The sequence below is a fragment of the Chlamydotis macqueenii genome, chromosome 9, assembly GCF_036417535.1.
Source record: "Chlamydotis macqueenii isolate bChlMac1 chromosome 9, bChlMac1.mat, whole genome shotgun sequence".
In the NCBI taxonomy this organism is placed as follows: domain Eukaryota; kingdom Metazoa; phylum Chordata; class Aves; order Otidiformes; family Otididae; genus Chlamydotis; species Chlamydotis macqueenii.
The window spans coordinates 18,567,394-18,588,596 of NC_141564.1; the positions used below are offsets into that span (position 1 = coordinate 18,567,394).

Genomic DNA, 21,203 nt, shown 5'->3' on the forward strand with positions numbered 1-21,203 from the left:
GCCAGCAGACCCCCTTGGACCCATCTCAGTCCTGGCTATGCCCAGCTGACACAAAGCCTCCCCAGACACAAGGATGACCTCTGGACGGAGAAACAGGCAGGAGGGAGCAGAGCAGGCGCATCCCGACACCCGCACAGCCCTGGCCAGAGCCACGCACAGAGGTGCTGAGCGCGGCGCCGGGAGCAGGACAGGCGGGCGCTCCTCCTCCCCTGCCGCCCGCCGAGCCGGGCCTCCCCACTCACAGGTCTGGCTGTGCTCCCCGGAGAGCAGGTAGTTGGCGAGCGGCAGCGTGTGGGTCAGGCACTGCAGGCCGGCGTTGAGGAAGCAGGTGTTCCCCACGTTGTGCAGCCCGGCGCCGACTGGGTACATCTGCTCCCACTCCATGGAGAGGCGCTCCGCAGGGAAGAGCACCTTCTGGGGTGCGGGGATGCCATCTCCCACGCTCCCCGACTCACGGCCGCTGCCTGCGGGGAGAGGGGCGGTGAGCCGCAGGGCTGCGAGCGCGGGGAGGCTCCCCCTCGCCCTCTCTGCCTACCCTGCTTGCCGGGCAGCCCCTCCTCGGGGCCGCGCTGGCTGTCAGCGGCCTCAGCCTGGGGGCCGAGCAGCGGGTACTTGCCCCGCAGTCGCTCCCACGGGCAGGAGGAGCAGCGGCTGGCGGGCTCCAACTCCATCTCCTGCAGCTTCTCCAACGAGGCAGCCAGCAGCCCACCCAGCTCCCCCTCCTCGCCCGCCTCCCTGCGGCCCAGCTTCAGCGCCTCCTCCATCTTCCTCCCGGTCAGGATGATCCAGTCCAGTGGCCCTGGCTGCACAGCCAGCAGACAGGTGACCGGGCGTGGCCGGACTGTTCTGTTTGCTTCCGCTTGTGGCGCCAGGCAGCGTCTTGGCGGGGCAACGGAACGTGGCCTAGATCCACCGCTGGCCCAGCCCCTCTGCTTGGTGCCCCTAAAGCCCTGGCGGGATGCTGAGGCCGGGGCACCGCAGTCGCCGTAGCCACCAAACACACCGGCCTGGCAGCGCTGTGTGCCAGACAGGGAGCGGAGGCCGAGCCGGGGCTGCGGGCCCCAACTCAGAGCAGAGCCCACTGCCCTGTGTGCTGCGGTAGGCGCCGCTGCCGACGACACACCACCTTGCCCTCACCATGTCCTGCCTGCACTATAAGTTCTCCTCCAGCCTCAAGAACCACAAGCTGATCTTCAACGGCCTGCACATCTCCCTGCGCGACCTCAAGCGCCAGATCATGGCCCGGGAGAAGCTGAAGGCGCCCAACAGAGACCTGCAGATCACCAACGCCCAGACCAAAGAAGGTGCGTGGGGGGCGGTGGGCGCGGGGTGGGAAGCGACAATGGGATTCGCCCTCCATCCCTAGCTGGGACTTGTGCTGGGAGCCCCACAGAGCTGTTCCTTCCTCGCGGCTCTTCTGACAACCACCGCCAGAGCTGTGTTTCAGCCACACAGCCAGGCTACAAGTGCCCGCGCTTCATGTGCAACGTGGAGAGCTCACTAAGGTTTTGCTTTCCGGGAATTCTTCAGGGAAAATGATACGGAAATGTGGAGGATATCTGATAAGAACAGGCTTGCCAGATTTCTTTGAAATCTGCTGGAGAAAGCTGAAGGGGATGGCAATGGAACAGGTGGCTGACTTGAAGAAAAACAGCGGGTTTGGTCACTTAACTTTGCCTTCAAGTTCTTGTACGCCGCGGCACTGGAAAACTGGTTCTGTGGCTGTTGCAGAAACTGCTCCCCAGCAACATTTTGGGTCAAGAGTGCAGCTGTGAGTTGGAATCTCAGCAGAGCCCTTAAAGCCATCGTGCACTTGGGTTGTTACCAAAATCCGGAATAAAATTTTTTAACCTATGTGACTACAGTTCTACAGTTAGCAAGAATCACCTCATATTGATATTTAATTTTCAACGTTTATGTCATGTAACGTTTCCCCCCTTTGAGACTTATTTTATTTTTTAAATGTCTCTTTTACTTATAACTAATCTCCATAATCAGTAAGTCAAAAAGTATTATTAACATTACTACTAAAATTCCGTTGAAAGATTTCATTATTTTGGTATGATTTTGTCTAATTCAGTACAGATGAGAGACTGTTAACTTTAAATGACATGTTTCTTTAGAAATCCATTGTTTCTGTTTTGGAGGCGGTGCTTCTTGTCTCTCAAATAATGAATCCAAGAATCACTATCTTCAAATTTAGGGGCTGCATGGTGTTCGAAGCACCTGATATGGTTCTTTCAATTTTTATTGAAGAGATTCTGATTCCCAAGTTTTCAGGTACACATAATCTCCTGGTTAAAAATAGTGAACTGGGGAATCTAAAGAAAGAGGCTCCGTGGCAGTTTCATACCCTTTTAAAGCATTCAGAGTTCTTCCAAGGGATATCAAATACAATTCCATTTCATTATCCCCAGGAACAGTCCCATTTTGAACAACGGTTGGAGTCTGATAAGATTTTCCATACATTAACATATGGACTAATTTTAGTCCTAGATCTGGATTGAATCGTGATTCTCAGAAGTGCTTAAGGAAGAGCGTGAGGCCATTTTAAAGATATTTTCTGACAAATTTTACTTATCTATTAGATTATAGCCAAAAAGAGTGTGTAAATTCAATTTAATTCCCAGAATTTTGCTCAATATTTGAATAATTTCAGCTACAAAATGAGGACCTCTGTTTGATTACATTCTTTTGGGGATTCTAAACCATGATATTATTTCTTTTAACAGATTTTTTTTTTTGCCACTTCTCTTGCCTATTGGTGCGACAGGGAAAAAAAAACTTTTGGCCATATCTACTAATACCAATAGATATGTATATCCATTTTGTTGTGGCAATTCCGGAAAATCGATCTGCCAATAATTTTCAGGCAAGTTTCCCGTATATGTGGTTCCTGGGGGTGGTTATTTAATATTTCTAGGGTTATTCTTTAAAGAAATTTCACACTTTTTGTCTAATTCCAAATCAACCTTACTGTAATTTGGAGTTTGTTGTTCAAATTTCATTTCTTTACCTGGTATTATTGTCATGATGCCTTTTTCTGCTCTCTCCTTTGCCTTTTGATTGACTAATTTATTTCCAATATTCATTGGGGAATTCCCAAATTGGTGGGCTTTGCAATGCATTACTGCAACTTCTTTGGGTTTCTGCACCACTTGGAGCAAGTGCAGAATTTCTTCTTGGTGTTTAATGGATGTTCCTTGTTGACGCGGAAGTCACGGACACTGCTGACGACCAATATGATCAAGTAAATGCCACTTTATTGCCTAGATAGCTCAGATTATATAGACATAGCAAGTCATTCATTGATTGGTTAGTATGTGCTGTCCGTACTCCTAAAGTCCTAATTTCATTGGTTAAAGATGTATACTGGATATAGTCACGTATTTCTTACTTTGTCTATTGTACCGTTGCTTCTCAGCATGTATACTCACTTTGTCCATTGTGCTCAGGTCCTGTTCACTTCGATACATTCGCCCATATTCCCATCCGCACAGCTCACTTCGCTACATTCGCGTACATTGATACACTTGCTCATATTCCCATCTACTACATCGAGGGCCTACTGCCTGCAGAGGCCTCTGAAACAGTCCCATTGTGTCTGGATTGTTCACTACGTGTCCATTGCTTTCCAAATATCCCACAGTTCCTTGTGCTGTCAGCGTTCCTCTTTCTTTCCACTTGGCTCCATGGGCATGTACTGCTCCAAAAGCACACTTTAAATCAGTCCAGATATTCACTTTTTCTCTTCTGTCCATTTTCGGGCTTTTATGAGGGCTAGTTATCAATTCCGCCTTTTGTGCTCAGGTGTTCACTGAGAGCGGCTTTGCGTCAATAACAGAGTTTGTTGTTGTTATTGCATATCCAGCCAATCTTCTTCTGTTTCTCACGAAGCTTCTTCCATCAGTGCATATCTTGAATTCTGGGTCAGGTATATGTTCACTCTTCTGTTACTTTTGCTGGAATAAACTTGTTTGATGGTCTGTAGGCAGTCATGACTTAGAACTTCTTCTTCTATTGAATTTAAAAAGATGGCAGGATTTATTGTTGTAGTTGTTTTCAATTTGACATCATCTTGTTCCAACAGGACAATGTGATGTTTGAGCATCCTGCTTGGCGATAACCAGTGTCCTTCTTTCTGTTCCAGAACAGAAAGCACCGTATGCGGTACATAAACTGTTCTTGGCTGTCCAGTTGTCAGCTTACGAGCTTCTTAAATCAGGAGGACAGTTGCTGCTACAGCTCGTAGACAACCTGGTCATCCTTGGCTAACATTGTCCAATTGTTTGGAGAAATAACCAACCGGTCTTCTTCATTCTCCATTTTTCTGAGAAAGGATTCTTCTGAGAGCTGAGTGCTGTCTTTCACGAACAAACAGTTCAAAGGGTTTGGTTAAATCGGGCAACCCTGGAGCAGGAGTGGACGTCAGAGCTGCCTTCACATTCTGGAATGCCTTTCGAGCTCCAGGTCCCACACAAGGGGTCCCTCCTTCGATTCCTTTAATCCACAGGTGACACCAGCCAGCCATTCCCAGAAATGTTCGCAGCTCCTTAGCTCCTTTTGGCTCCGGCATTTGGCAAATCGCCTCTTTTCTCTCATTTCCAAGTCGTCTTTGTCCCTGTGTGATTTCAAATCCCAAATGCATGACAGTCTCTTTTCCAATCTGTGCTTTCGTCTTGGAAACTCTGTTATCACTTTGGCCCAAGAAATTTAGCAGGTTAGTAGTCAAGTTGAAATATTCTTCTCTGGTTTCTGTGGCTACTAAAATGTCATCTACATATTGCAACACCAGTCTTTCAGGATAAATTATTTTGCATGTTTCTAATTCCTTAGCCAATTGATTTCCAAGGATCGTTGGGCTATTTTAAAATCCTTGAGGTAGCACTGCCCAGCTGAGCTGAGTCTTCTGCCCAGTTGTGGGATTTTCCAGTTCAAAGGCAAAATACGCCTGACTATTTTTGTCAAGGGGAATACAGAAAAAGGCATCCTTCAAGTCCAATACTGTGAACCACTTGTGATTTTCTTTTAAAGCTGTCAACAAGGTATATGGGTTTGCCACTAAGGGGTGAATATCTTGGACTAATAAATTTATTGCTATTAAAATCTTGTTCTAACCTATATTCCTCACTTTTTGGCTTTTTTCACGGGTAAAATGGGAGTATTGAATTCTGGTTCACATACGACTAATAGTCGATTTTTTTTTTTAATTTCAATTATTTTCTCAAGGCCTCTTCTAGCTTCTAATTTTAAAGGGTACTGGTTTTGTCTTACCGGTTTGGTGCTTTCCATTAGAAGAATCTTTACCGGTTCTGCTGCTTTTGAATGTCCAGGAACTTCGCCAGCCCGCACCAAAGGAGTTACTGCATTGTCCACTTCTTGAGGGATTTCATATGGCTCTGAAGTTGTCTGTAACACAAAAATTCTTGACTCTCTGGCTTTTGATTAGGGTATATTTAATTGCATTTCACAGTTTTAAAAATTAACTTTTGCTTGCATGCTCAATAAATCTCTCCCCAGTAAGGCAACAGGACACTCTGGTATATATAAAAATTGGCCAGTTCCCATTGCTTACCCAGCTTAAAGTTAAGGATTGAAAGAAAAATTTCTGTTCAGCTTTCCCTGTGGCACCAATTTTGTCTACGTGCTTTTTACTCAATTTTCTTCTACAAGTACTTAAAACTGAATAGCTCCAATATCAAAATAGAAAATCCTTGGTTTGGGTCCCCAGCTGGATTGTAACCAGGGGTTCTGCTGGGGAATTCTCCCCCAGTCCTCTTTGCACCTCTGACACAGGCATCTGCTGTGCTGCCAGTTTTTTGTTTCTTTTTCAGAATAAGGACATTCATTTTTCCAGTGCCACCATTCTTCACACTTTGCACACTGATTTTCCCAATCTCTCTCCTATTGCGGTTATTTTATCCATTCCTCTACCACACCCCGACCTCATCCCCGGTTTGTTCCCCTACCGCTTGTCGAAGTGCGGGGCAGGGCTCAAGCCGCTCCTTGTTCTGTCTGGTCTTGTCGGCTTCCAGTTCTCCCTGCAGTAGGACTGAATCCCTCATCATCCAACTGCCCCGCTCTACAGCTCCCACCAGGGGTTCGGTGTTCTGCCCCCTTTTTCTACTGTTTCATTTGTTAAACCTGCATCAACACTTAGAGACAACACAGAAATTTAACACATGAATTTAACACATGAATTCTATGTCTTCCTCTTCAGTTCCACAATTTAAACACCACTTTTTATGCTACAAGCCAAACAAGATCTTTTCAACCTTTTTTCTTTTTTTTTTTTTTTTTCCTCTAATGCCAAAGCCATCAGATCCTTGGGGACATATCCGCAATCTTTCTGCCACTCGGGGTAATTTCTCAAAGCAAAGAACAAATCAGCATAGGGGACCACATCTCACTTTCTTTCCCTTCTACAAGATAACATCAACTGTAAAATATTGTATCAATTTTTCCTAGTCATTGGGTCTCCCCTTATATCCTCCCACTGTTTAAGAACACATCCCACTAGAGACTTCATTAATGTTTCCCCTCCCATTGAGGTAGACATAGAAGTTATGTGTTTTCCCGTATTTTACAAAAGAGTTTTTGGTACCATAAAGACAATAATACTGTTCTACAGACAAATTCAATCCCATCACCAAGAAAAGTTTAAAACCCCAAATGCAATACTGTATATTATTCAAGTCCCGTACACCACAACACATGCATACAGACTTAAAAAAAACCCAAAGAAACCACCAAAAACCAGCATTGAAGCAACAATTACCAGCTTGTAAATCACTCCTAAAACACCCTGGGGCCCCTTTCCAAGCTGTGTACAAACCTTACCAATACTTCCCATACTCGTAAACAATTTAGACCAAATGCCAAACACCAGACAAATGTAAATGACAATTGTCCCAAATACAAAAACCAAACCAATGCAAATGACAATTGTCCCTGCAGGCTTCTCTTGCCAGCTAACCTACCCCACACGCACCGGAGCCCCACTCCGGGGAAAGCAGGGCATCACACAGATACCGGCAAGCCAAGCCTTCAATTTAATGCCGCGCAACACAGGGTTAAATACCCGTACACCCGCTACGCACGCGAACGCACCCACCCCCCTGCACCCATAGACCCATCCATGCGCGCCACGCACCTACTCCTACACTCATGGACTTATCCGTGCCTACCACGTACGTGGACGCACCTGCCCCCTGCACTCCTGGACTTATCCGTGCCCACCACGTACAGGGACACACCTAACCCCTGCACTGATGGATTCATCTGCGTCCAGTGCGTGAGTCGCCACGGACCGCCCCTCCAGCGTACGTGCATCCCTTCTAACGTTACCCCACAATTCCCCCCCTCTATGCTAAATCACTCTCGTCTAATGGCTGGTACCCTGAGGCGGATGCCGCTATGACATAGTTGATTACGAATAGTCGCCTAGTAACCCCTCAATCATAGCATGCAAGAAAGGTAACAATAACAGAAACAAACAAAGCCTTATCAAAACAACTACTAGGATCGTCAAACCTATGGACACAATATTTCTTAGCCATCTAGGTAAACTGAGGAAGTCCGAAATCTACCCCCAGTCTTTTAGAGCCCTGACGTTGAATACTAACTGGGCAGCATGCACACGTGTCTTCTCCGAGGCCAAGGAAGCATTTTTGCTGAAGTCCAAACAGCAGTAGCTTAGGAGACCTAGGACTCCCTCCAAGTCACTGCAACCGATGCCAGGCCTCGCAAGGGCATAATCTAATGCCAACTTCATTTGTGTCAGTCCTTCGTCGCGTGCTGAGTAAAGTTGATGTAGTTCGTGAACCGCTCCCAGAAATTAGTCGTTATCACTGGCACTGGAAGACTCACAATCAGGATTGATCCCACTAGGATGAGCTGGAGAGTGCCACACTGCTCGGTTACCCTGCTGATCCTTCAGCCATAGCTGGGATCCATCAGATCCCCGCACCTGTGGAGATACAAGCATACCCTCGTCCCCAAGTTAGCAAATCAGCAGGACCTTCCCAACGTGGGTCTTCTGGCAGGCGGTACCGGATCCCCGGGAGTGCCTTGCCCCCAAACAGCAGCTGACATGAGGAAGAATTATTTTGGATAGGGGAAACGGGTTGGGGGTTAGCGAAGGACATATGATTCAGTACCACAAGCGCTTCACCGACCAAGACCCCCGGAGAACCCCTCTTTCCCCCCTCTCTGAAGCAGATTAGCTGTGCTTTCAGGGTTTTGTGTGCGCGTTCTACAATCACTTGCTTGGTGCTGTTCAGAGGAATGCCAAACGTATGGCGGACTCCCCACATCTGCAGGAAGTGGTGAGATATCTGTGACGGCCCACGGTCAGTCTTTATTTTCCAAGGTATCCTAGGCGAATAAAAGCCCAGCTCTGGTGAATGGACACACGAAGAGAGCTCGGGAGCAAGTGTCGATCGCAACATGAATGTATTTGAAACAGCCAAATAGCGCATAGTCTGTGATATCTAGTTGTTGTACCTGGTTCGGAGCATACCTCTGGGGTTAACGCCTGGGTAATATAAGGCCTGGTTCGGGTTAGGTGCTTGACATGCTGGACAGGCTGGCACTACAGCCCAACCATGTGAGATGGGCAGTTGGAACTGATGTCGTATGGCGTGTGCGTTCTGATGTATTATTCTCTGTATCACTTTTATAGACAGGTGACCAAGCACGGAATGTTAATGATTATACCTAGTATGATGCCTAGTATCACAATTTTTTAGCTAAGGATAGCAACCACCTAGCTATGCCCTACACAAGCTAATAAGATTACTAATGACACCTTATATATATATTAAAAAAAAACCCTAAATTTCACTATTTTCTACTAATTTTCTATTATTATATTCTCTATTACTACAAACATAATAACTTCAGTAACTTTCTTATCTACAAAGCCAGTGACTAATTTTTGCAGGCCTCTGTTGAAACAAGCCATAAATTCCATTAACAATGTCTTGTATCTTAAAGTTCCCTTCTAATTCCATGGCTTTCTTCCAGGGAGAAGGATTGTATCCCTCTCCCAAGGTCAGTTTGCTTTCACTGACACCGTACTGGCTCAAGAAATACCCACATCTCTCTCTTCTTTGTTTATGAGAAGAGGCTTGTTTCAACACTTTATCTATTGAAGTCTGCACATATTTCAACACACACATGGAATACAGATCAAAATACATCTATAAAAAGTATGAATAAGCATCCTGCAGCTATTTGTAATAAGCTTATATCAATCCACCAAAAGATTTCTGAATATATCAAAATCATCACTTTGTTGCAGTTTTTTGTACTCCTTTTTGCAAGTTTTGAATACTTTTATGAATAGATTCCGAATAATCAGACAGATTCATGCAGCAAAGCCCATCAAAATCCTGACAACAGTGATTTTGTGCTCATAATAAAAAATCTACTACTGATCTATTCTGTTACCAACCCGACTACGCCAAAGACACTGCCGAGCAAGAGGATGTTTATCAGCAGGGTCAGAGCAGAGAAAGGAGGCAGGCGCAGCACCTTCAGGGCTCCCCTGTTGTTAATAAAGTGTGCTCTGGGTCCTCTCCCCCTCCCCACCGGGGGTCACCCCCGTTTTATCCTCAGCAGATTCAGTGAAAGAGTAGCCACTAGACGTTGCTGCACGCGTGGCCAACGCATACAACAAGGCCTGACCAGACGTTGCTGCATGTGTGGCCAGCACATGCAACAAGGTCTGTCAAATATGTGCTCTGCAGGCTAACAGCGGTTCTGTTTTGTAAAATAGTATAGCGTATAGAACCTATATCAATTAACAGTGTTAATAGTACTAATATAATTGCATGTGTTTACTTAGCAAGCCAAAAGCCCAATTTATTTAGCGTAGCTAATGCCTAGACACTTGCCACATCAAGTGCAAAGATTGAAGCAGCAATAATTTCACCTGGTTTCCAAAACTCTATATTATCTTGGCAATCAGATTTAAAGCTATGTGTACTTCGTTTAGGTTTTTATGCTGTCAGGATTTTGATATGCGGTCGCATGATTACACCATGCTGTGCCATTGCAATGTATAGGTCTTAAAGCATTTACAATCATTACCCCTCTAGTAACATTAGCTCCTGAATAGTTAAAGAAAATAGGCAGAAGTCCATCTTTAGGGATCCCAAAAGTTCCATCTTCTGTTATTTAGCACTCAGCACTCACGGCTGCTGTTGTTTTACACAGAATTGTCGTCCTACAGCTATCTGATCTGGCAGATTGACCAAGCATGTTCTGAAAGGCTTATTTGAAGATGATATAGACAAACAAATGATGTCCTGTCCTGTGGCATTAACCATAATTACCCACACATTTGTTCTTTCCGTAACTGATGTCCATGGAGCTGCCACACGGGTTGTTAACAATCCGACGAACGCAAGGCAGCTTGGAGCGCTGGTCGTACCCACTGTGCAGGGATCCACTTGTTCACTGCTCCTGTAGAGACACAAGCGTATCCTTTCCCCCACGTCATAAGAGGGAATGGTCCTTCCCAATTACCTGTTTCCAGATTCTTATTTTCACTTTTTTTTTTTTTTTTTTTTTGGCTCAGCTTCCTGCACCTGCTCATTAATGAGACTTGGAAAGCCAGACAGTGTCCTTGGTCTCATTAACAACAACCCTTATCATCAGAGCATTTTTATCAACATTCTTCACATACAAAATCCAAAGCTTCTAAGAGGAAAATTAACTTCATTCCTGCTAAAACCAAGACAGTATTCATCCCTTATTTCACACCATTTACTTCATGCTTATACACACACACACACAAACACGCCACCTCTATAACAAGGAAGCTCCAAAGACCGAAGGCTCCTTTTCTGGATCTATGGGACCTGGATCAAAGGGATTTTTCTGGCTCGCTGTTAGTCTTTGTTTCCATGGATGAAGGAGCGGACGGGGTAACGGGTGCTGTTGAATCTCCTTTCTGTGCGTGATTCTTCAAGGCTTCAAACATTACACGCCACACCGGTAATAACTTTTGAACAGCAGGGTCACCCCGCGTTACACAGTCCCACAGTCTAATACCTATGGTGTTCCAGGAGCCCACTGTATAGATATTACAGAGGTTTGCATTTGATACGTGAGCGGACACCCAAGTCAACAAGCTCTTCAGGTCAGTGTTATTAATAGCACAGTTCTGTTCTTCTAACGTTTTTGTTAGACTCGTTAAAACTGATTTATGTTCCTTTGAAGCAGTGCTTCTCGTCGTTCTGATCTGGAGGACCGCGGCTCTATCACCCGCCGCTTTATCCTTGATCTCGGGGACCGCGGCTCTTTTCCCCACCGGGAAAGCACTAGGACCCCGCTCCGCGCCCCGCGACTCCTCGGGCACCACCTCGAAACTGGCTCCCGCCTCACTATCACCCCTCTGCGAATTTAGAAGTGGTGGAGCCGATGGGGCAGAAAGAGAGACAGAGGGCATTTCTGTGTCCTTGTATTTGGGGGGTTGTTCTTTCGGGTCAGGCTCCTCCGGCAAGGAAGGCATGATACACGGGGGGGTACACCCAAATTCCATCGCCCCTCTACCACCATCAGAGGCTCCCGGCCAAACGAGGCAGACCACCGGAGCGCCACCCACCGTCCCCTCCGCGCCATCTCGACCCCGTTCGTCCCCCTCCCCTTCCGAGGGCCACCCTTCTTCGATTGCAATTAAAGCCGCAACCCACACTTCACGCGCCTCTCGAGCCTTAGCCAGCAGTCTTTTCACCAAACCTAACGTCTCCAGCCGCGTCGCCACACCCTTCGTTCCGACCCCCCCTTCTCTCTGTAACTCTTTCCCCGCCGCCTGAAACCACACCACTTCCATCACCTCTCCCGGCTTGTTAATCAAGCCCCTTTTCTGCATCCATAGGATGAACTCCGTCAATGGTGCCGTAGGCACCGGACAATTCACATCTTTACCCAACGCCTTTAATACCTTCACTGTATCAGAGATGGATGCCATCTTAACAGCAGGCAGGCACGACCGCCGCGCGGCCCCAGCTCAAAACCGTCCGGACCTGTCACATGTCGGGGTCACCACTTGCCGGCTCTCTTGCCAGCTAACCTACCCCGCACGCACCGGAGCCCCGCTCCGGGGAAAGCAGGGCATCACACGGATACCGTCAAGCCAAGCCTTCAATTTAATGCCGCGCAATACAGGGTTAAATACCCGTACACCTGCTACGCACGCGAACGCACCCACCCCCCTGCACCCATAGACCCATCCATGCGCGCCACGCACCTACTCCTACACTCATGGACTTATCCGTGCCTACCACGTACGTGGACGCACCTGCCCCCTGCACTCCTGGACTTATCCGTGCCCACCACGTACAGGGACACACCTAACCCCTGCACTGATGGATTCATCTGCGTCCAGTGCGTGAGTCGCCACGGACCGCCCCTCCAGCATACGTGCATCCCTTCTAACGTTACCCCGCAGTCCCAAATACGCAAATGTCCAACCCAGCAATAGCTTTCGCTTATGACTTACGGGCAGACGCCTAGGCTTCCAGAACAGACGGGTACCCTCTGAGTGCCAGCTCTGCGAAGCTTTTGCCGCGCCTTATGGGCAGGCTATCCAGAGCAGACAGATTTCAAAGAAGAAGTGCCTTATCCTTTTCTCCAGGGAACGTTGCGAGGAGCTTTGTGAGTCGAGAGTGATGGGTCTCCCCAAGAATCCCTCGGTGCCAGCCGGAGTTTGATCAACACTCGATCTCATCAAGTCTCACTCGCAAGGTCCCATCTGGGTTGCCAAAGCTGTTACCGAAATCCGGAATAAAACTCCTTAACAGCAATGAGAAGTGAAGAAGCAGGCACTCCTTTATTGCAGCGCTGGGCGCACGGGGGATCGCTCCACCCAGCATGCACAACTGTTTGATTAACAGCGCAGGTTAAATACACACTTGTTATACATATTCACTAGATTTCCGAGAAATATTGTACATAAACATTAACTTTCCGAGACATCATTATAATATTTCCCCACCCACTTGCTCATGCTCAGTCTTTTGACTTGAGGGTCTTCTGGTGGTCTTGGGGGTCATCAGAGCGCCCCCTCCTCAAATTCTCTGGTCAAACTCCTCCTTGCAATCTCCATCTCTGGTCTTGAGCACAAGGTCACGTTGTCCTTGAGATTTCTGGCTCCAAAATGATGGCTCAGCGCCTATTTTTACAGGTGGTCTTTGGGACCTACCATTGTTCTACCACTCCTCCTAACTACCCCAGACGTGCTAGACTAACTTCTAACAAACGAGATATTGTAATAGCTCTAAGATTCCCATTCCCTCTAAGGACAAATAGATTTCATATAAAATTTAACCTATGTGACTACAGTTCTACAGTTAGCAAGAATCACCTCATATTGATATTTAATTTTCAACGTTTATGTCATGTAACAGAGTGTTGGCTGCCTCTGAAGGACAGTTTGGCATTTCTTGTTAATAGAACTGCTGCTGTACACCAGGGACACTGCCACACAGATGCTATGGAGCATCAGTTCATCATTCATTTCTAACCATGGGTGGTTTTTTTCCCTGATAGTGCACGTTAACGGTGCCAGGCCAGTACTGAAGTTTTGTGGCAGAACATTTATGGTGAATAGAAGCAAGAAGGATTCTTAGAGAAGTCATAAATTCATTTAAATCTGCTCAATTCTTGGAGCTGATAATGGGTTTGTATTACTTAGTATGATGTTTCTGTTTGGTGATCTGCCATCTTGAGGAGGTTAAATGTGATTGGAGACTTTGGGATGGGACTTTTCAGAAATAAAGAGACTTGTAAATTGTTTTCACTTTTTAAACATTATTTTTTTCCTTTAGTTCCCTGGCACCCTTACAACAGTCTTTTCTTTAGAATGTGTTCTACTGTTTTTTTCCTCTTCCTGATTTTTGTGTTTAAACTTAAACAGAATCGTATGTTTGCTGCGGGAAGTGTAAGTCCAGCCCCAGCCTTTACAGTGGTTGGACATAAAGCTCGCTGTTGATCGACAGGCAGTGAAACCATTTTCAGGAGAATGTTTGTGAGGAGACTCAACAGCACAGTGTTAGGGGTCTCAGGAGGCCATTGGATGCCATGACATATGTAGGTGGGGACACATTTCAGAAGGCTTTGGTTTTCCTGTGGTGTTGAATAAAACTGTCAAGAGCTTTTGAAAAATGTCTGTTTTGCTTTAAGGGCTTTTCTGCCCTAGCAGCTTTTCATAATTAAAAAGTTTACTGAAGACAAGACCTCATTTTGTTAAAACATTACCAGTGGGTTCTTGTAGTCATTTGGCTTGATGCAGCGGATGAAGCATGGCTGGCGTTGCTCAAGGATTTTCATTAGTTTTTCCAGGGATTGCTTGAACTGTCCTCCCAGAGTAGAGAGCCATTTGGTGGTATCCAAGCCCTGGAAAGAGTAAGCACATTCTGTCTGCTACATCATTCACTGTCAGAGGGCCAAATCTTTGTATTTTTGTACAACGTAACAGTATCACACAACTGCCAGGAAATTTGTCTTTGTTTGTCTTTGTTTTTGTATTTTGTCTTTATTTGCTAAGGTACTTTCAGCTTCACAAACGCAAGCAGGCTGAATGGCCAGCTGGCTGACACCACTCCTGTAACAGCTGGGTCTGTCTCAAATGGAGCCTTAAAACCAGAATGTTGGATGCTCATAGCCCGCGACGGAGCCCAATGATTCGCTCCAAAAGAAGAAATGTTTTGAAATGGGGCAAAGAGGTAGACTCTGTTATAGCAGGTGAGGAACAGAAGGTCAAGTTTTAGGAGAAAAGTTGATGCTCATCAGTATGTTACCCCATCAAGTGTTCCTCCAACAGACGTCGCACCAATTGTCCAAGGTGTGTTGCATTGTTTCTGTACGTAATCAGCCTGCAGAGAAGAAAAAGTCTCTGCTTCACTGGTTTCTGTTAAGTGTGGTGCTGCCTAAGGGTGAAGTTGAAGGAGGAATCTTCTTTGTACTTTACAGAGCATCCCTGCTGTTTAACAGCGGCAAGATCCTCCTCTAGGCAGGGTGTGTTGCATGAGTGTCAAATGTTAAAGTTGGTCTGTTAGTGACACAGATGCTTCCGGAAGCTTTCGTAAGGGTGTTTTCATGGGAAAACGCAAAAATCCCCCAGTGGTTTTCAGGGCCAAGCTAGGGAATACATTTCAGTGTAACAGGTCTGTGTGCCAAACTGTTGGTCTGTGTGCATAACGGTGACTTTCAGGTTTTCTTAATCAGCTGCAGATGCCTAAACTCACCTTCAGAAGAGGAAGGGAAAATCTAGACCAGGATCTTCTGCCTAAATGGGATGTTTGGAGCTCTTACATGTGGACATCAAGTATGGTTTTTGTGTCACTTTGTCTGTGCAGGAGTCCTGACTAAATGTGGAAACGATCTCGGAAAGAGCAAAGTGACACTTGAGTGAAGATGGCCTGCTTGTTCAGAGAACTCGAACCCTTTCCAGCTCAGTCACTGTTGCTTTCCATAATGGCAACCTAGTGACAGAAGCAATGCTAAGGTAAGCTCAAAGCAAGCGGGGTTTTAAGAGCCAGTGGGAAGAATGGTATGATGGACTCGTGTTAAGACGCTAGGAAGGCAAAATGGACAAAGGCAAATGGGCAAAAGCAACTTCAGCTAGATCAGGAAAGAACCTCATGCACTGGCAGACTCTCCTTTAGTGACCTTTCAGACCATGTTGCTGTTGGCATTCAAACTCTTTTGAAAGAATCAAACAGAAATCACTGCTTGTGTTTGATTCTCAAACCTGCAGATTTCTTGAGATGTCCTGTTAGTGTGTTGAGACGATAAAAGCGGGATCTTACATATAACATTTGGCTTTTCAATCTGTACAGGGATCCTCTGAATGCTACGGGATTGCGTATTAATGTACATTCTTACAAATTGACTGATTTTTTATTTCTGTATTGCTTTCAGAATACACAGATGATGATGCCTTGATTCCGAAGAACTGCTCGGTAATTGTGAGACGAATCCCTGCTGGAGGAGTTAAAGCTCCCAGCAAAACCTCTGTCCCGTGAGTGTCCCTAAAGCATTGTATTCTTTGGTAGTGGGTGCAGTCTGTTCACTTTTTCCTGGATATTGGCGTACAGAGGCATTCAGATTTCTCTTTCCTGTTAAAGCTGCTGTTAATTTTTGTTGTGATGGGGTAGGTTTGATGTCCCAAAGCAGACGGACATTTTTAAGCCTGCTGGGACAGTATGTTTGTCACAGGACTCCTAAATCACACCAGATCCTAGGAACTGCTGTCAGGTGACATTTCTACTCCTGTTTTCAGTCCATACAGCAGATGTAACACATTTGGTATTTTTGGCGCTGCCATGGCTAAATATGGTCAGGTGACTGATCTTTTTGCGCTAAGTACACTTGCCCTTCGCAGTGTCTAGGCCATCACTGTTCTTTCTTAGAAACTCAGTTCTGTATCTGGTGCCTGTTTGTAACACCAGGGATCTACAGCTTGGCTACAGTTACCTTCCTGGTTTGATGGCTGGTTATTTAAGAACAGGACACTGTAGCACAGATTTCCTGGTTTTGATACTTAGAGAGCAGAGGCAAAATACCTAAGGACTTCCTCTTGCCCTGTTGTGTTCTGTCCCTGGAAGTCTTGGAATAATTTGTGACAGAGTAGAATTGGGATGTTTGTGGTTGTTTTTAGTGGCACTGGATGTTCCAGGAGAGAACAGTTTATGTATATGAATAAATTCCCACATTGGCTGGGCTATCAGTACATAAGGTGCTGATGTTGAGGCTTTATAATCTGTTTTCACTGCTTTCTGTGGGGTACAAGTGCTTTATTTCAAGTTCTGATCACCTTTCTTTCTTTCTTTTTCTAGAAGTCCAGCTGAGCCAGTGAGAGGAACACCAAAAGCAGTATGTAAAAACACACTCTCACACTTGTTCCTACACACCGCGCTTGATTCCATACCCACATACACACATACTTGTGCACTTTATATAAAACACACACACACCTGTGTCATTTTTGCCATTTTCACTTTGTGTCACTTAGCTTTTGTTTTAAATACTTCTTTTTTTGCCTAATGCACTTTACACACGTTATCAAAAACCACTGAGAAACCACTCTTGTTAAAGTTGGTGCTGTTCCTTACATGGGACTTGAGGGTTCCAACAAATACCAAACCCAACACATCCCATCCATGTTGAGAACAGTTCTGTGAGGCTAACTGATTCCTTTTCACGACCTTCAATACTTGGGTCTTTATTCCTAGAACTGGATAATTGAAGTGATGTTGGTTGGGCCCCTGTGAGGGCTTAAACGTCTTTAATAGATTGCGGTGGATTTAACTCTCGCTGCGACACAAAGTGGTCTTCTACAGCTCTGCATTTGATCTTTCCACTTTCTCTGATGAAGCAGTTCAGTTTAGCAGTTTGTCTGCAAATGAAAATATCTAAACCCAGTGTGGAGATCTTGCTGCAGGGTTAGAGCCTGGTGCACCTGGGGGTAAAATCCCCGTCACTTTCCTGAACTTCTGCCTGCAGTACATTTTTGGATCTGGGTGACTTCAGGGTTGATGCTGCTTTAATTTCCCAAAGGTGAAGCCTTTCTTTAGTGTACCGCCACTTGGAATTTACCTGTGGAGAAGGGACAGCATTTTTCTTCAGAGTTGACGGCACTGCCATTCGGCTGCTGAAATATAAATAAGTGACAGAAGGAGATACTTGACTGGTGATGGTCGAGATCTTGATTTGTCACTCGGGTCAAATAGTATGGGTAAGTATGCATTTTAAAATAGTCCTGATAGCAGAAAAGTTACTAGGTGGTGGTTTGTATTTTTCACCTTTCTTTTAAGGAAAACTCCTTTTTCTTCACTGGAATGGTGAGAGGTGTTCCTCTAACCCTGGATCATTGGATCTGATCATGGATAACATGGTAGGGTCACCTAATACAGACATTTACGAACAAAGTATACGCTTTTCTGCATGATTTTAAAAAAAAGTTGTAACTAATTTTAATTTTGCTGCTTATAGATACCTGTTTAGAAGAAAGGAGTGCCACCACGTTCTGGTTATACGGCCATGCTGCAAAGGCCGTCAGGACACCTGTGTTTTGTATGAGCAGCTGTTTCTGCGCAAGCGCAGCCAGTGCCGTGCTGCTCTTTACAGCAGTGGGTAAGTGCTGGTGTCGTTGGCTGTGTGGGCTGAAGGGTGTTTCTAATGTGTGTCAAATAATTCCCCGTTACACAGACTGCCAACCTGGCTGAAGCCAGTACCACCAAAGAAGAGAAGATAAAAGCTACGATGACGCAGTCTTGCCGTGAATATGATCCAGTCAAGTAGGTGTTGATAATGTCAAATGTGTTCTTTGGAGCCTGTGGACAAATTGTAGAGGTGTTTGTTCTAACAAGAGAGACGCATGCATACCTTTTTCTTTTTTTCTCCAGAAACTTCTAGTTACGTGAAGAATCCCTTGGCTGCCCCTCCACCATCATATACTTGCTTCCGTTGTGGGAAACCTGGCCACTACATAAAGAACTGCCCAGCACATGGGGTAAGACTGTGGGGGACTTGTGGTGTTACTGAGCTTTTAATTTTTGTGCCGTGGCACTTACGCAACAAATCCGTGAATGCTCACGTTAAGAGTTGTTTCTCCTGGGGTGAAATTCAGAGATATATAAGAAATAAGAATTTCAGTCGAGCAGCCCCTACGACAGGTGAAAGGAGAGGAGTAAAGGCTTTGCCGCCTAAAATCATCATCGAAATGTCATTTTGCGTGTGGGTGTTAAGATGAGAGACGTCTGCGTTTCTTTTCTTAACAGGACAAAAAGCTGGGGTCTGTTCCCAGACTGAGAACGAGCACAGGAATTCCAAGGAGTTTCATGATGGAGGCGAAAGATCCCAGCGCAAAGGGCGCGATGATAACCACCAGTGGAAAATATGTCGTACCATTTGTTAATGCGTAAGTGTGGAATTAACTAGGCTGACCAAGAAGCGAACGAGAGAAAGCATGTGTAGATGTTCGAGTGGCAGTGCAAGCCAGCTGGCCAGGCTGTGTCATTTTGAGGGAGGAAACACTGTCGTTGTGTCTATACCTTCAAATCCGGGATCCTTTCCCATATGGAAATAGGGTGGTGCCACTGCTCGTGCCCCTGGAAGTTGGTTAAACTGCGGGTGTGCTAAGGATCTGTTTTTCTGCAGAACACTTCAGTAGCGTTTCCAGGCGAGTCGTTCTTATTGGGAGCTCGTTTTGCTTCTGGTTGATGTTTCAAAGGCTTCTTGCAAAATTTAACCAATTGCTGTTGGATGGAGATTTCCTCCCGCTCTGACTTTGATCAGATCTCATGTGTGAAGCAGACTGAGGTTTTCCTGTGGCTCTAAACTAAGAAAATCCTGCTGTGTGCTGACAAGAGTGACTGTTTGACAATGCACGTGGCAGCACTTCCGTTCTTCTGTGACGGATCTCCTTTAGTGGAAGCTGTGACATAGACTTCTGTCATTTATAAAATGTAGTTGCACAGAGATAACTTTATCCTGAGCCTGCAGTTCACATTTCCCCTCTGGCAAAGGAGAGGGGGTGTGTTTCACCTGATTCCTAGCTGTCCAAAAGTTATTTTCCTAGTCTGAGCTAATCTCTTAGTTGATCCAATGAATAGGAGAATTCTGCAGAAGGAAAATTGTTCCTCCCTCCCTCTTGTAGTGCTGTCGCTGTAGAAAAGTATTTTGAACAACTAAGCCTGTGTTTTGGAAGGGGAATGTGCAGGGAGAAGAATTCCATCTGTTATTCAGGACATGGTTTAGTAGGCGTGGTGGTGTTAGGTTGACAGTTGGCCTTTATGATCTTGGAGATCTTTCCAGCCTTAAAGATTCTATGACTCCATGATCTTGCTGTGGTAAAATCCAAAGCTTGGAAATGTTTTCCTTTACCCATCTTTACCTTTTTCCTTTCCCAACCCCCTCCAGGGAAGCTTATGCTAGAGGAAAGAAGGAGAAGCCTCCTTTTCTGTCAGAGCAACCACCCTCCTCCTCCTCAGATCCCATTCCAGAGGAGCTGTTGTGTCCCATGTGCAAAGAGATCATGACTGACGCAGCTGTGATTCCCTGCTGTGGAAGCAGTTACTGTGATGAATGTGAGTGTTACTCCCATGTTTGTTGATTCAAAAGATCACATCTGACTTTCTGAAAGCAGATACAAGAGATAACGGATGTCCTTGGAGACCAGTTCTGTTTCACACTGAAGTACACTGTGACTAGGACACACACACGTCAGCCTCTTCACTGTCCTACACAGCTAGCACGCTGGCACTTACCGTCAACTTGGAACCAGCCGCGCAGAAGGAAGTCGCCCTCCAACCGGCGAACAGCGCATCATCGCGGCTACACGCGAGCTGGCCGCACTCGGAGCTTTCGCGGCTCTTCTCTCGCTCTTTCCCGCAGAGCTCCGGCGATGCACAACTCGAACCGCGAAAGCCGCAATGAGCTTTGTGCAAGCTGCGCAGAAGAAACAAGGCACTGAACCGGCAAATGTCCAGCTAATCTCCCACGTGAAAAGGGTCAGCAAGGAAAGCTCTTGCTGCTCTTCACTCGCTCTTGGTAACGGCCCAGAAGCATTGCGACTCTTCGCTTCTCTGGATGATTTGCCCACCAACACTTCACATCAGCTCAAGCCGGCTGCCCGGAGGAAAAGAGGCTAGGAAAGATCGTAGCAGGCACGGTTGTTGCCGCACGAGAAGTGCCTGCTCCGGAGGCTTCTTGCGAGCAGCGCTAAAGGCACACGAACATCACATCTTTGTGCTTTCCTGAACAGCTTGCGCTGGGACATTTACAGCCGTGTTTTCCAAGCTGTCCGGGGTGGTGAGGCAGTAAAAGTGCGGATGTCTGGCCACTGTCCAACACGAGAACCGGCTGCTCTGAAAGCCCTTCCTGCTCTTCACGTACGCTTTCTAGCAGCTCTACGGACACACACACGTCAGCCTCTTCACTGTCCTACACAGCTAGCACGCTGGCAGCTACCGTCAACTTGGAACCAGCCACGCAGAAGGAAGTCAGGCAATTACTCCAACACCGGAAATGCCTGCTCTAAAAGTTCTTGCTGCTCCTCACCGACTCTTCCCATTACATCTACAAGCTCAGAAACATTGAGTCTGTGGGCTTTTCTCCACCACCAGGACTCTGACACTTACCATCACCTAGTGCTGCTGCACAGTGAGAAATAAATCTTAAAAATCACG

The 21,203-nt window shown here is 46.1% G+C and overlaps 1 protein-coding gene and 1 long non-coding RNA gene across 2 annotated transcripts in view; one reads left to right on the plus strand and one right to left on the minus strand.

Annotated features, from left to right (window-relative positions):
• The window catches only part of LOC147599723 (uncharacterized), a 344,381-nt gene that overhangs the window by 317,583 nt on the left and 5,595 nt on the right, over positions 1 to 21,203 (minus strand). The window lies entirely within an intron of this gene.
• On the plus strand, positions 1,139 to 20,128 carry LOC147599724 (E3 ubiquitin-protein ligase RBBP6-like). The gene is made up of 7 exons (XM_086754829.1): positions 1,139 to 1,304; positions 15,934 to 16,033; positions 16,851 to 16,962; positions 18,223 to 18,311; positions 18,430 to 18,526; positions 18,795 to 18,934; positions 19,936 to 20,128. Exons 1-7 carry the CDS (start codon positions 1,139 to 1,141, stop codon positions 20,126 to 20,128), a joined length of 897 nt encoding a protein of 298 aa, XP_086610955.1.

Coding starts and splice junctions, on each gene's coding strand:
- LOC147599724 (XM_086754829.1), top strand. CDS start 1,139: ATGTCCTGCCTGCACTATAAGTTCTCCTCCAGCCTCAAGAACCACAAG. Junction 18,312..18,429: donor CGTGAATATGATCCAGTCAA/GTAGGTGTTGAT, acceptor AGAAACTTCTAG/TTACGTGAAGAATCCCTTGG. Junction 18,527..18,794: donor AGAACTGCCCAGCACATGGG/GTAAGACTGTGG, acceptor TTTTCTTAACAG/GACAAAAAGCTGGGGTCTGT.